Raw genomic sequence first — 12,579 nt, 5'->3', positions numbered from 1 at the left:
AGATCATGACCTGAGCCAAAGTCGGATGCTTAGCCGACTCAGCCACCCAGGTGCCCCTCCTACTATCTATCTACTTTTAATCACCACTCTCCTCACAAAGCAACAAATATGGGAAAGATATCCACAAGGGAAAATTTTAACTTTATTGAAAACAAAAAAAAACCCTACACTGTTATCATCGTTCTAACTCTGTTAAAGACCAGAACCAATTTACAGATTAGAATTTGGAAATCACTGTCTAAATTACAAATAACATTCATATAAAGCAATCTGGGTGGGTATTTTCCTTTAAGAGATCCTGTAACAAGCCCTGAAACGCCCTGGATATTTTCACACACGAGCACTTCACTAAGCGACTCCTCATGGGCTCCTACAGTATAAGCAAAGACTATTAACACGAAACTGACTTTTAATTCTCTCCATTAGTACTTACTCTGAACTCCTTCAGATATATTCCAAGACTGCCCTAGCTGATTATTTAATTGTATACACTGCAAACCAAAAGGTAAAAACTGTTAAGCAAAATTCCAAAATATCTCCTTCTTTCTAATACTACTTCATTGTTATTAGGTAATCAATGTGCAACACTGAAAGGTATGAAAAGAAAAGGTCTGTTAAATTTAAGAGAATTCTTTGTAAATACATAGGACTGGATGTTAAATTTGAAATCGAGGGGTGCCTGGCTGGCTCAGTCAGAACAGCATCTGACTCAGTCTCGGCTGTGAGTTGGAGCCCCACGTTGACTATACAGATTACTTAAATAAAACTTTAAAAATCAATCAATTGGGGCACCTAGGTCGCTCAAATCAGTTAAGTGTCCAACTTCGGCTCAGGTCACCATCTCACGGTTTATGCGCATCGGGGTCTGTGCTGATAGAGCGGAGCCAGCTTCTGTCTCCCACTCTCTGCCCTTGTCCCCACTGCTCTCACTCACTCTCAAAATAAATAAAAATAAACCTAAACACACACACACACACACACACACACAAAAGGAATAAACAGCTCTATGGTCCCTCTCCTGACTCTAAAATACAAGTAAACATAAACTTTTTTCTAGACAGGAAATCATACAATTCTTTTTGGTAATGAAATATCAATATAGTACTTACGGAATCTTAGTTTTAATATTTTTCACTGAAATCAAACGGACCCAGATCTGACTTTGGGCTTTACCTGTGGCTTACCTTTTCTGTAAAACTGGTGATTACTACTAAGCTTCAACGTTTGTCATAAACTGATATATGTTGTTTTTTAAAACTAAAATATTTCTAGCTTACCATAAACCCTAAGTTTCATTTATACAAATAAGACTTTCTCAAAAATAGTAGATTCTTGGGTGCCTGGTCAGTGGAGCATGTGACTCCTGATCTTGAGACCATGAGTTCAGGCCCCACATTAAAAAGAAATTAAAAATAATAAATAAATGTAGATTCTAAGTGGCCAAAACTCTAAGTCTAAATGTTCTATGAGACATAGAAGTTTTTACATAAAACTTCAATAAAGTATTTTCAATTAAATAAACACATTCTCAAATCTAATTAAGTACTGCATGGGATTTTAAAGTGGCAGTTAGAGGGCCCTAAAGAAATTGGATCCCAAAGATTACAGGTGGGCATTTTTGAAATATGTCCACATTCAAGTGGAGATCAAAGAAGCCCAACAGAAGGAACTCCGGACAGTGAATTTGGATTGAACAAAAAAGTTCTTTTTCTAAGAGTTTTTTTTGAAGATAATGATTCTGACTTTGGAGGAACTATGGTGATTGGCAGTGGAAGGAATATGTAAAATTCATTAAATAAAAACTTATTGAGGGGTGCCTGGATGGCTCAGTCAGTTAAGCGTCCAACTTTAGCTCAGGTCATGATCTCATGGTTCGTGAGTTCAAGCACCATGTGGGCTCTGTGTTGACAGCTCAGAACCTGGAGCCTGCTTCAGATTCTGTCTCCTTCTCTCTCTACCCCTTCCCCACTCGTACTCTTAAAAATAAATGAACATTAAAAAACAAAACAAAAAAACCAGGGCGCCTGGGTGGCTCAGTCGGTTAAGCGCCTGACTTCAGCTCAGGTCATGATCTCACAGTCTGTGAGTTCCAGCCCCACGTCGGGCTCTGTGCTGACAGCTCCGAGCCTGGAACCTGCTTCAGATTCCGTGTCTCCCTCTCTCCCTGCCTCTCTCCTTCTCATGCTCTGGCTCTGTCTCTCTCAAAAATAAACAAACAAACAAAAAAACCTTATTGACTTTAAAGTTAAGTTAAATAAATAAGCAAGTAAGCAAACAAATAAATAAAGTGCCATTTAGGGGCACCTGGCTGGCTCAGTCGATCTGTGGAACATGTGACTCTTAATCTCAGGGTTTTGAGTTTGAGCCCCACATTGAGTGTGAAGGCTACCTAAAGGAATTTTTTTTTAAAACCCTTAAAAACTAAAGTCAAAGGGGCATCTCAGTGGGTTAAGCAACCACCTTTGGTTCAGGTCATGATCTCATGGTTTGTGAGTTTAAGCCCCACATTGGGCTCTCTGCTCTCAGCATGGAGTCCACTTCAGATCCTCTGTCCCTCTCTCTGTCTCTCTCAAAAAATAAACAAAGTGGCATTTAATTTTAGATGACATTTTAATTTTAAAAAGTAGAAAGTGACACTTCAATAATAATTTAAGACTATGTGCTAAAAACAATGCTAGAAATCCAAGAATGAATTAAGACCTACTCTTCAGGAAGATTAGTCTCATAGAAGACCGTCAAAAACAAAATATAGAGTGTACTAGAATATACATGCAACACCAGACACAGAAGTGAATTTAGTCAGGACTGTCAGGTCATCACAGGTGGTGAAGCTTGAACTGGTTCTGAAGTTCAGAAGGAGAAAGACTGTAAGGCATTCTAGGCATAAGGAAAACAATATGTGAAAAAAGATTATGATAGTATGAAATGGGGAAGTGTAAACAGGTATGCTTGGAGAGACAACACAGTGCGGAGCTTGAATCTTGGCTCACACTTATCCATTGTGAACTATAGACTAACTCTTGGTTTCCTCATCTAAAAAAAGTAGACAACACTATTTCATAGCGAGATTATAATATTTAAATTATATGTTTGTTACATGAGGAGAGGGGACAAATTAGTCTGATTTTTACCATACTGTTTTTTTTTTTAATGATTTTAGACACTATGGACACCAAGTAAGACATGCCTACCAGTGGGCTAACCAGGTGTTACCTAGAATTTAGTCCAATCACCCCATTTAAGAGATCAACCACATGACCTGCCCTAAAAGCACCTCGCTATTTACAAAATCCAGATTAGAAGCCACTTTCCTGGGGCACCTGGGTGGCTCAGTCGGTTGAGCGGCCGACTTCGGCTCAGGTCATGATCTCACGGTGCGTGAGTTCAAGCCCCACGTCGGGCTCTGTGCTGACAGCTTGGAGCCTGGAGCCTGTTTCAGATTCTGTGTCTCCCTCTCTATGACCCTCCCCCGTTCATGCTCTGTCTCTGTCTCAAAAATAAACGTTAAAAAAAAAAATTTTTTTTTTTTTTTAAAAAGAAGCCACTTTCCTAATCCAGTTCTATGTGCTCTTTTCCACTCTTCAATTCTCCTTAAGATACCGCTGTAACATGACTGGTACATCAAAATATGTTACTCTAGGGGAACCTGGGTGGCTCAGTTGGTTAAGCATCCATCCACAAGACTCTTGATTTCGGTTCTGGTCATGACTTCATGACAGCATGGAGCCTGCTTGGGATTTTCTCTCTCTACTCCTCCCTCCTCGCTCACGGGCTTGCACACGCTCTTGCTCTCTCAAAATAAATACACTTAAAAAAATGTTATTCTACCCATTAAACTCTAGCTACTTAGACTGCTTCTTTTCTTTTCCAGGAAGAGAGTGAGAGCACACACAAGTGGGGGAGAGAAGTGGGGGAGAGGGGTACAGAGGGAGAAAGAATCTCAAGCAGGCTCCAAGCACAGCGCAGAGACTGCTTGGGATTCTCTCTCCCTCTCTGCCCCTCCACTGCTCTCTCTCTCTCTAATAAAGAAAAAAAAGTTGGACCCTCAACTGACTGAGCCACTCAGATGCCTCCAGACTGGTTCTTTTAAACTCTCCCCAGGGACTAAGGATCTTTAACTAAAAATACTAACGCCTTTTATTCAGCAAATGTTTACTAAATGTGCATCATGGAGCTAACAATCTGATAACCAAAGGTGGGACAGGGAGGCACCAAGGGAGTGGGGTGACCAGGATTCTTGTGATTTATCTTCTTGATAAATCTAAGGCAACACCACTGACCAGAAGAGTTCAATCTCAATAGCATCCTTTAGTGAATTCATTAGCAGTCAAGAGAAAGCAGAAATAATAATCAATCTTGGAAATCTGACTAGAAAATCTGAAACGCAAATTCCCATATTAAACAAAGTCAAATTGTCAAAAATTAAAACAATATCTGGCATTAGATACAGTGCTGTGACAAGGATACTCCAAACATACTAGAGGGCTGTGGGACAATTTGGCAGCGTCCATCAAAATGTAAAACGTGCGTTTACTTTAGCCATGACCTTTCTAGGAACCCATCCTACAAGTGACTCAGCTATATGTACTAGAATGTTCTCTGCAGCTTAGTAATGGGAAAAGAATTAGACATAATCTACATACCCACCAGAGAACAAAAAGTTAAAAATTAAGGTAGATTTTTTTCTTAAAGATTTTATTTTTAAGTAATCTCTACACCCAATGTGGGGCTTGAACTCACAACCCTGAGATCAAGAGTCACATGCTCTACCAACTGAGCCAGCCAGGTGCCCCAATTAAGGTAGATTTTTATGTACGAACAAGGAAAGATGCCACAATGGAAATTAAAACTGTTAAATATATAATTAATTATATATTACATATTATTACGTTAAGCTACCTGTAACTTTCACTTACATATGTACACGTCTATAAACATAATTACATGTTATGTAATATTACATTAAGCTATCTGTAACTTTCACTTACATATGTGTATACATCTGTAAATTATCAGGAAAGGCACAGAAACATACACACCAATTTTTCAAGTTTTTCAGAGGGATTTGGCAATGGGGAGGGGAGGCAAGGACAGGCTTTCACTATTTCTAAGTTAAATTTTAATTTTTTACAGCAAGCATGTTTACTTTGGTAAAAAATAATTTTAATGGTGCTAAGTTCAGAGGGAAAACTTGAAATAATAAAATCAACTCCCAATTATTAATGGAATCAGTATTTAAATGAGATTATTTAGTATAAAGAACACTTACACATGTTAGGAAACTGAAGTATAAATATCTAACTCAAACTATGCTAAGACTTACACCTTAACAAAAACAGTCCTATTTTTTTTAGCATTCACTTCTTCAAGGCCCAATCAATTCTGGTCATTTATTTAGACCACTTCTAATCACAAAAGTATGTTAAGAATACCTTATTTTTTGTCTTTCTATACCCACTTGAATCAAACAATATTAATTCTCCCTTGAGCTAATCAAATATTTTCAATGCTGTCTGCATTATTTTTGTTCAACTGCTTTCCCCAAGTCAGTTGAATCCCTAGTTGTTTCTCACCCCAACAGGCCATCTAGTTATAATTTACAGACAGTGAAGCCTTCAAATCATTAAAGCACATGTAAATGTCTTTACAGGGGCCTGTGGGTGGCTCGGTTGGTTAAGTGGCCGGTCTCTTGGTTTCCCCTCAGGTCATGAACTCACCATTCTTGGGATCCAGCAAGGACAGCATGGAGCCTGCTTAGGATTCGCTTTCTCCCTCTCTTTCTGACCCTCGCTCATTTGTGTGTGTGTTTCCTCTCAAAATAATAAAAATAAACTTTAAATGTCTTTACAGACACCTACAAACATAGGTCTCCAGCTAAAATCCTATGAATGTCTTAAAAGAGTTCCTTTGGTATTGTAAGTTATTAACAGCCTTGGACACATCTTTGGTTCCACAAGATAACAAGTTCCATTTTATAAGCAAATTCTAAAGAGAATGAATTTATTCAATTTCTATTTCTGGTCATCTAAATACTGGCATTTAAAATTCATCATGTTGGCAACAGTCAATCTGATATTCCATCTACTGCTTAAAGCCTTTGTTCCCCAATGTAATTCAGTCCCAACTTTTAACAAGGCTTACAAAAATCATTCAAAACCAGATTTCTGCCCATCTATCCACATCCCCTTCTCCAACAAAAGCAACAAGGCCTCCAGCACTATTCACAATTTCTCAAGCCTAAGATCTTCTCCAGCTCCTAGTAACAGGTCTTCTCTCCCACTCCCTGAGGCTAATTCCCAGTATTTAAGAGCCACTTTCAGATGCCTTTCCCAACCACCCCAGTCTAGGTTATTAGATGCCCCTCTGATGTGTGCTTTTCAAGACGCTATATGTGTTCTATTGTGGCACTTACCACATGTTACAAAAGCACATTCACTCTTTTATATCTGTCACCAGACTGATGGTTCTCTCAGGCCAAGTGCCCTATCTCTACTATTACGGTTCTGTTCTATATTTTTGTTGAATAAATGAAAACAGAAAATATGCCCAGCTTACACCTAAGAAATGAGAAAATTAAACATATTTCATAAAACAATGAAGCACTATTATTACTAACTTAAGCTGTCTCCCCCTGTGAAATCAATTCTAATGATACATACGCACATTTTCCCTGAAGCAATCAAACAAATATTAAAGAAATACCTAACATTTTCAGTGTGATAACAGTATTGTGGTTATGTTCTCTTGAAGTCCTTACATTGTAGAGATATATAATGATGTCTTTAAAGCTTAAATGAGAGAACTGCTTCAAAATAAAAGGCAGAGAATATAGCGACTATAATACTGCCAATAATAAACGCATTAATGTGGCATTGGGCATAGGCACACAATTTATTATAGTATTTACTTCTGTATATGTTTTGGGAAACTGCAAACAACAGTTATGTACATACACAACACATAGACTGCTGCCAATTTGGAGAAGCCCAACACTTATGTACAGGAAGACAGGAAATGCCTGCATTTCTGACAAAACGAACACTTTGTAACTGAACGAAAACTATCCAGTAAAATGCTTACATTAGATGTCATGAGCTATAATGACTAATTTTTGTTGTCAAAGTTCACAGGTAAACATGTGGACAGGATTGTTTTTCTTTTTCAAACAGCTTTCAGTGTCAATGACAATATCTGTTAACATTCTGAAGATTTTAGAAAAGAACATTTAGTTCAACTCCCTCCATAAATTATTAAACCCCCACTGAGCAGGAGGCATACTTGAATTTGATAAATGATGAAAGAAATCTCACTTTTTTTTGAGAGTATGCGTGTGCACAAGTGGGGGGGGGAGGGGGAGAGGGAGGGAGAAGGGGAGAAAGACACTCTCAAGCAGGCTCCTCGCAGGCCTCAATGCGGGGCTCCAACTCACAAACTGTGAGATCATGACCTGAGTCAAAGTCAGACACTTAACTGAGTGAGCCACCCAGGCGCCCCAAGAAATCTCATTTTAGAGTTAAGCCAACAGTTAAACATTTCACTTCCGTATTGAGATCTACAATGTAAAGACCTCAATTTGAACTACAAAGTTCCTGTTATATCATATAAAAGATACTGAAAACTCTAGACCAAACCTTAACACATCTACAATCTGAGCTATTCAGATAATTAGAAAGCTATTAACGCCTTCTCTGACAAACACTGAAATCTTCCCATGTGGACACCCACTGAAAGATGCTCACACTAGGCAGTTAAAATCGTATGCTTTCCTCATTACTGCAGTTGTTTAGAATTAACAGAACTGCTTAATGCAAAAATACTAATAACCTCAAGGAAATGTAAAATATTAATAAGCGAGGTAGCAGGATTATGAATGAATCAATGGTATTAAAGCTGATTTGACTTTAGCTGAAAATTACTTTCAGACCCAGAGGTAGCAATCAACAAAGAAGGTGGAAATGCCTGTAAAACTCCAGTAAAGCACTTTCCAAGATTCAATCAGGATAGTGGTTACATAGACACCATAACAAAGGAAAGGTCGATAATTTGCATCACAGATGCATCCTTCACTTAAAAAGGAGCTTCAAGTGCTACTAAGTCACAATTAAAAACCCAGGACTAATCAAGTGGGTCAGGAAGCTACTGTAGTTCACAAGCTTCAGAATGCATAAGGCCATTTAAAGAAAATTCAGATTTCCAAGGTTTTCCCTCAGGGCTACAAAATCAGTATCTCTCCAGGGTGAGGTACAGAAATCTGCATTTAAAACAAACTCCACAGGTCAGTCAGATACAGACATCCAACAACTATTTTTTTAACCACTAAGGTAAAGTTTCTATTTCAGTTGTTAAACAAAAGGACCCCACCCAGATGAAACAGCTTTTCCCATCTAGTGCAAATGTAGCAAAGAAAAATTTCCAGATAGAATGGGAATGTAAAAGTATTTTGAAATATCAGGTTGCAGTATCCTGAAACCCTTAGAGTATATGCTGGGGTTGTCCATTTTCACAGGATTTTACCACTAACAACCAACAGCATAAGAATATGCAAATGACCCGGAAGTGATGCCACGAGCTTCCAGAGCTTTATTATACCCCAGAGTAATTGAGTCTTATTTAGAAGAGGCCATGTGCTTTGTTCCAGGTCAACACCAACATTCTCCCAGCAGACATAAATCTGAAATACCAGTAATTGGCTTTTCAAATCCCTTGATCGAGAATAAAGTGCAACCTGTCATTAAAGGCATAAATACCTTGGTGACAAGCACTAAGAGTTTAAATCAACAAGAAGCACTAAAAGTCAAAGATCATAGCTGAGATGACAAAACCTAAGTGGCTATTCTGAGAGCCTCATTGCTAACTAAAAGCAATGCTCAATAAAATACAACAGGAAAACAAAGTTTCTTCACAACACGTGTTCAAAACCAAGGAGGCGTAGACATTAGACTGCTCTAGTTGTTGAGCAGGCAATCAAAAGCAATTTTCTCTTTAATCCAAAATAATGTCCAAAATGTCCTATTTGCACATCAGCTAAATTGTAATTTTGTTTTGTTTTGCAAAGCAAGATAAAAGATTCCCAAGTAGTAAAGAAAAAATGACTTCACTGTGACAAACAGATGCCTAGAAAGAGGTTCAAAACAATCCACAAAGTTACTCAGCTTCCTATTTTAACATGCAGAGAAAAAACCCAAATATAAGAATGAACGAAAGAACGAAAGAAAGAAAGAAAGAAAGGAAGAAAGAAAGAAAAGCTTTTAAAAAGCTTCACCTCTGCTAAGTTCAATGACAGATGCATGAATTTGACCCCACACAATAAATTCTACTCTAACACTTCCTACTACTTTGGAATCAGGCAACACCTCAATACATCTTTAGCCACTTATTTTTTAAGATCCTGAAAGGATTCACCTAGCACCAACTTGTTTTCCTGCATCACAAAAAAGAAATTTTACTGAAGCCTACATTAAAAAAAAAAAAAGAGTAAGCAACTTTTTAAAACAGCTTAATTGTTCAACTACACTTCATATTTTGACTAGCAACCGCCTTTAAATTACCACGTTGTTTGGTTATAACCGCGAGCTAAGTAAAATTAAAATCTACACCTGCTCTTCAGGTTAAGACCCAACATAAAACATTACACTGCATGTTCAAAACACTTGAAATAGACTGGTTATCTGCAGAGAGTCAGTTTCATAGAATCGTGGAAAGTGAACACAACTACAAAGATTAGGTTCAGTTTCGCCACTTAACTTGCCAAGAGACCTTGGGTAACCTCTCAAGAGTCACCTGTGAAAATGGGATTATAATATTTACCCTTACTCATAAGGTTAAAATGACCAAATGAGTTTTTATTCAACTATAATTAACAGTGTTTTATTAGGTTCAGGTGTACAATATAATGATTCAACAATTCTGTTTCTCAGGGCTCATCAAGATACGTGTACTCGTATCAAGTGAGTTTTACGTGAAAGAAAAAATCTTGACAACCATCTACATGAAGGGCTTACTAAAACGTACTGCTATCAAACAGTATCTGTTTATCATCATGGTAAACCCTACCAAGTTATGACCTCTTAAAATTTTATTTCCTCATATAAGCGTCGAAATTGAACTATCACTAAAGTAATAGAGTGCCACGGTTTTTACCACTAATCCTGGCCAGAAATTTCAGTCTAAATACGACGCTCAACCCAAATAACGGAAGAATGTGCCCTTTTCCCTATCTTATAATGAGGTGAAAACTCCGGAGCCTCTAGATGTAATAAAATCCTTTCCCGCGTTTCCCTGCCTCACTAAGGTGCTCTTCAATTCTGCCAAGGGCCCTCTTCGACTTTCTAGGTACTAAAACAACAACAACAAAAACAAATCATCCTTCATCCCCAGACCCGGGCGGGCTCCTCCCTCCCGCCACAGACTCACTCGTCCCTGGCGCGGCCCGCGCCCCAAATCGCGCCGCGGGCCGGACCGGCCCCGGCCCGCGCCGCTCCCCTCCCCCACGGCACCCGGGCACAGACCCAAGGCCCGCGGGACTTACGCTCTCGTGGTCCCACCGCACGTTGCTGCGCTTCTCGTCCGGGGCGAGGTTTCGGTCCCGGCCCATTAACTCATCCAACAACTGCGCGGCCGAAATCATGGTGCTTTTCTCGGGCGGCTGCTCCCACCAGCCCTGGCACCCGCTAAAGAAAACGCCGGCGACACAGTCGCCAAACCCTTCGGCCTGCTCGCAGGCCGAAAACCCTCCTCTAAAGAGGAGCCGATAAGACAAAATGGCCGCCGCGCGGCCGCCCTCCCAGCATGCCGTGCGCGCGCGTGCGCCCGCGCGGATACGCCCAGGCCTAGGAGGTGTGGACGGGCCCGCTTCCGCCTGCCGGGGGGCGGAGCCTGCCAAGGCCTGGTCCGGACTCCGCCCCTGCCCCGTGGCACCGCCCCACTTCGCGCCTGGCGGAACGGAGGGTCACGCAGCTCCACAGCGCTTCACGCCTCCTTCCCTAGGCGGTGGTCTTCGCTGAGCTCCTTCGCAGAAAGCAATGGGAGGCTACGTGTTGAAACCTGGCCCCCGCTCTGAAATGGAGAAAGGGGCAGTGTCTCCCTTCGCACCACGCGGTGCGGTCTGTACCATCTTCCAGTGGAGGAAACTGAAGATCTGCACTCCGATTCCGTGTTCCGACTGCGGTGTTCCTAGTCACTGCGCTCGCTTCCTCTTCCACCTGGGGATCCTCCCACCCCGATTCCCCTGATCAGGCAGAGTGTGGAGATTCAGTCATGCACCTGATGACCTCCCAGTCGAATTTTTTAAAATTATTCATCTCTTCAACAACAGTATTTACCGTGTGCCAGGTAAGCTCTTGAAGCTTGAAGCTAAGCTCTGAACCTTTCAGACACAGTCCTTGCTCCCCCAGACCTTGAGGATTATTGAGGGAGACAGTCACTAAAGAAATAAAATGAAATCTGTCAATATAAATTGTGCTAAGTACTCCATCACAGTTAAGGGTATGGACTTTGAAGCCAGATCAACCTGATTTGGTAATCCCAGCTCTGCCACTCTGTGCCACCTTTTCCCCATCTGAAAAATGGGATGAATGATAGTGGTCCTGTTAAAAAAAAAAAAAAAACAGGCCCCAAAATGGAGTCACTGTTGATAAACCCCACTAAGAATGTGTAACCTTTAGCCTCTCCCAGGAGTAGAATGTAAACGAACAGATCTGGAATTTCCTGATCTGCACTCCCCACCTTACTCTACTCTAGAGGAAGGTAACCTTGCCTGAAACAATCCACTCTTGACTTCCTTTTCATATCCTCCTTCTATTTATAAAATCCTTCCATTTTGTGCAGCTCAGAGCTCTTCCTGTCTGCTTGCTGGATGAGATGCTGCCCCATTCATGAATCTTTATCAAAAAAGCCAATTAGATCTTTAAGTTCACTTAGTTGAATATTGTGTTTTTTCTTTTAAGTTACCTACCCACAGTTTGTTCTCCTGAAAATTAAATTAATTGATACAATATAAGGCATGTAGAACAGGCCCAACACATTTTAAGTTTAATTAATCATTAGTTGATATGATGAGGGAGAAAAATCAGGGTTCTTGTAAAGAGTAAGAGAGAGGCTTCTCTGTGGAAATGACTTAAAACCTGAAAGATAAGGATCCAGCCAAGCAAAGTGAACGAAAAAGAATTCAAGGCAGTGAGAGTAGCATTATGAAAGCATGTCATGAAACAATGTTCACATTATTTCAAATATACATAAAACTGATTCTAGGTATGCAGGGTGCCCATTAGGTGGCCTGAGGGTGCCCATTAGGTGGCCTGAGGATGCCAAATATTTGAGACACTGCTTTTTGAAGTTTTTTTTAAATTTTATTTTCGAGAGAGAGGGAGAGAGCGCGAGCAGAGAGAGGGAGAGAGAATCTCAAGCAGGCTCAGAGCCTCCAGCAGGTAGCTCCCCCCCGCCCCCCACCTCGGGACTAGAACCTGGGAGGTCATGGCCTGAGGTGAAATCAAGAGCCAGATGCTTAACTGACTGAGGCACCCAGGGGCCCTGAGCCTACTTCTTAGGAAGGAAGGAAGGAAGGAAGGAAGGAAGGAAGGA

General features: G+C 40.4%; 1 protein-coding gene across 12 annotated transcripts in view; it reads right to left on the bottom strand.

Moving 5' to 3' along the window:
- The window catches only part of LUC7L3 (LUC7 like 3 pre-mRNA splicing factor), a 30,429-nt gene extending 19,646 nt beyond the window's left edge, over positions 1-10,783 (bottom strand). For 4 of the 12 annotated variants that reach the window (XR_009255384.1, XR_009255385.1, XM_058705491.1 and 1 more), the window contains exon 1: positions 10,529-10,780. Coding sequence is in view for 6 of the 12 variants with exons in the window: in XM_058705491.1 (XP_058561474.1) it covers positions 10,529-10,627 (99 nt within the window). In the remaining 6 variants the exon portion in view is untranslated. Of the gene's footprint in view, positions 1-10,528 lie in introns of all 12 variants that reach the window. The other 8 variants (XR_009255388.1, XR_009255389.1, XM_058705496.1 and 5 more) reach the window with 5 other exon arrangements.
- Positions 10,784-12,579: the final 1,796 nt, after the last annotated feature.

Source organism: Neofelis nebulosa, chromosome 16, assembly GCF_028018385.1.
Source record: "Neofelis nebulosa isolate mNeoNeb1 chromosome 16, mNeoNeb1.pri, whole genome shotgun sequence".
In the NCBI taxonomy this organism is placed as follows: domain Eukaryota; kingdom Metazoa; phylum Chordata; class Mammalia; order Carnivora; family Felidae; genus Neofelis; species Neofelis nebulosa.
The sequence above is the reverse complement of the archived record's forward strand: the minus strand, read 5'-3'. Positions and strand labels throughout refer to the sequence as shown.